Source organism: Peromyscus leucopus, chromosome 7 (genome assembly GCF_004664715.2).
Source record: "Peromyscus leucopus breed LL Stock chromosome 7, UCI_PerLeu_2.1, whole genome shotgun sequence".
In the NCBI taxonomy this organism is placed as follows: Eukaryota; Metazoa; Chordata; class Mammalia; order Rodentia; family Cricetidae; genus Peromyscus; species Peromyscus leucopus.
The window spans coordinates 50,187,213-50,190,075 of NC_051069.1; the positions used below are offsets into that span (position 1 = coordinate 50,187,213).

The window sequence follows — 2,863 nt, forward strand, 5'->3', positions numbered from 1 at the left end:
TTTTCTTTTTTGTTGTTTGTTTATACGTAGCTCTGGCTATCATGGAACTGAGATATGCCTGCCTCTGCCTCCTGAGTGCTGGGATTAAGGCATGTCACCACGTCCCAGCAACTTCGTTTTGCTTGTGCATACATAAACTTCAGTCGGGCGGTGGTGGTACATGCCTTTAGTCCCAGCACTCTGGAGGCAGAGGCAGGTGGATTTCTGTGAGTTCAAGACCAACCCGGTCTACAGAGTTCCTGGACAGCCACTGTTAATACAGTGAAACTTTGTCTCAAAAAAATCAAAACCAACCATTGCTCCCCTGAAACTGGAACTAATGAGCCAAGATGTGAATACTGGAATTAAACCCAGGTCCTCTGCAACAATAGTAAACACTCTTACCCACTCAGCCTTTTCTCCAGGCCTTTCAGACAGGGCTTATTTATGCCAAGTGACAGCAGTGTTTAATATCTTCCAGCAAGGAAGTCCCAGCATGTGGATCACCAGTGGAGCACTTGCCTTACATTCCATACTATTCTGGGGAAGAATTACCCTCGAACCAAAATAAAGTACAGTGCTTGCCTAGTATGTACCAGACCCTGGGTTTAATGTCTAGCACGTAACAAAAGTACTCAACTTTAATAAACCACACAACAGAAACATTTCACCCTCCATTCGGGAAGTGCAAGCAAGAGAATCACTCAGTCACCCTTTACTACCTAGTGATTGAGGCTGGGCTGGGCTGTGAGATCACTTCTCAGAAACAACCCCCTCCCCCAGAAAAAAATTAAATTTCAGAGGCAGACAGATATCTGTGAGTTGAAGACCAGACTGTTCTTCATAGCCAGTTCCAGACCCTGTATCAAAACAAACTGAACCAAAACCCACAACAAACAAAAAACCCAAACAAGCACATTTCAGTTCCAACTGAAATAAAAAAAATCTGAGGTTGGGCACTGGCACATGATTATAGCCCAACCTTGGAAGGCTATTTAGGAGATCGTTTTTTAAACGTTATGTGCATGAGTGTTTTGTCTGCATGCATGTCTGTGCATCACGTGCCTGCCTAGTACCTGAGGACTCCAGAAGAGAAAGGTCAGATTCCCTGAATTGGAGTTATAGACGATTGTGAGCCCCTATGTGGATGCTGAGAATTGAATCAAGGTTCTTGAATCAAGGGAGGAGCATCAGTACTCTTAAATACTGAACTATCCAGCCCCTGGAAGGACCACTTTTGCCCATAAATTCTAAACTAACCTGGGCAACACAGCCAGATCTTCCTTAAAAGTTCATACAAACACTCAAAAAATGTGAATATGTGACTGGTCTTAGGATCTTGGGAGTCACTGGCAATCAAGACGTCTTTGTAGCCATATGAATAGGGCTGACACATGGGCTATGTACACCGTGGTGGACTGGAGCTGAGGCAGGAGGATTCAGGGCCAGTTTGGGCTATATGGGAGTACTAGTCTCAAAAACCAACCAAATAAATAATCCAAACCCAGAAGTTCATTTGTGTTGTTTTGCAGTGCTGGGAATGGAACCCAGGAACCCACACATGCTAGGCAAGTGCTCTACCACTGCACTGAAGTACACCCCCAGCTACAACAGGCTACACACACAGTGCAGGCTCCTTACTCGTGGTTCTGATGGTTATAAGCATAACACGGTCAAATGCTCCATGGTTAAGACCAGTCCTTCAGCTTTTCTCCACCTCCAAGACCAGAAAGGCTTTCAATTAGCTTCAGCTATTGGGACAGACAGAGCGAGAAGGGCTTCCTACAAAACCACACTGAATGGATTTCTCATCCACTGCACCTGGCCAACAGTTTTTTGCCTGAGCCTGTAAACCGGGGGCTCCCTGGGTTTCATCTGGAAACCTCGGACTGCACCAGTGAATCGGCCTCGCTAAGCGCCAGTCTATCCTTTTTCTCCTTTTGCAACACCTGCTCTTCCCACAGCGCCTGGTCCACTTGGTCATCGGTGAGCACGACGGGCTTGTACTTCTCCTCGAACAGCCTCTCGTTGGCCTCGGAATGCAGCTGGTGGCGGCCGACGACGCGGAGGTGCGCGGGCAGGTGGAGAAACTCGTCATCGTTGATGTCGCAATCATGCATGCGGTTCTCCAGGATCCACCAACGGCCCATGAACCCCACGTCGAGGACGCGGCCGGGGAAGTCGATCCAGCGTGGCTGCAGGTAGCGGCAGCGGGCCTGGTAGAGACTGGCCTGGGCATCGAAGGGCGCCTCGTATACCAGCGAGCAGAGCCCCAGGTTCACGTGGCGCAATCGCCCGCGGCCCCTCAGCCACAGCAGGCGCTGCAAGAACGCTTCCGAGTGGCGGTTGCGCGTCGCCGGCGCCAGCAGCAAGAGGGACCCCGACGCGTCGAGCAAGGCCTCCTCGAAGGTCGCCTCGCTGGGCGCTAGGGCGCAGCACGCCGCGGCGCCGCCCAGCAGCCCCACGTAGACGGCGGCGCGGCCCGGCCGGGCACGCGCTGCGGTCGCCGCGTCTCCGCACGCCTCGGCGTAATCCCGAAGCAGCGCGCGGGCCCAGGTGCCTGAGGGGAAGAAGCGCTGCGTGACCACAGTGTCCGGACACTCGGGCCCCCCACCCTGCCGCCTCTGGCCCCTACTCACCCAGTCGTGCCCACAACCCTGGCCTTGCCGCCACCGTCGCGGTGCCACTCGCCTCTTGTCCTGCTTCACTGCGCCCTCCGGACCAGAATCTCTTTGGAGCCGCTGTCGCCATCCTCTTCCGGCGGTCCGTTGGCCGAGTGGAAATGCATAGTGACGGAAAGAAAAGGGCTGGAGAGTGGCTCCTGCGCAGGCGCAAGACACCGGAAGTAGTTTCTCAGTCCCCCCCCCACTAAAATCCGGGCTAG

At 52.9% G+C, this 2,863-nt stretch overlaps 1 protein-coding gene across 1 annotated transcript; it reads right to left on the reverse strand.

The window, feature by feature from the left end:
* Nucleotides 1-565: 565 nt before the first annotated feature.
* Nucleotides 566-2,742, reverse strand: Timm29 (translocase of inner mitochondrial membrane 29). The gene is made up of 2 exons (XM_028872488.2): nt 2,619-2,742; nt 566-2,539 (listed from the first exon to the last, which is right to left on the reverse strand). The coding sequence occupies exons 1-2, from the start codon at nt 2,728-2,730 to the stop codon at nt 1,851-1,853; spliced, it is 801 nt and encodes a 266-aa protein (XP_028728321.1). The 5' UTR covers nt 2,731-2,742; the 3' UTR covers nt 566-1,850.
* Between the last annotated feature and the right edge of the window lie 121 nt (nt 2,743-2,863).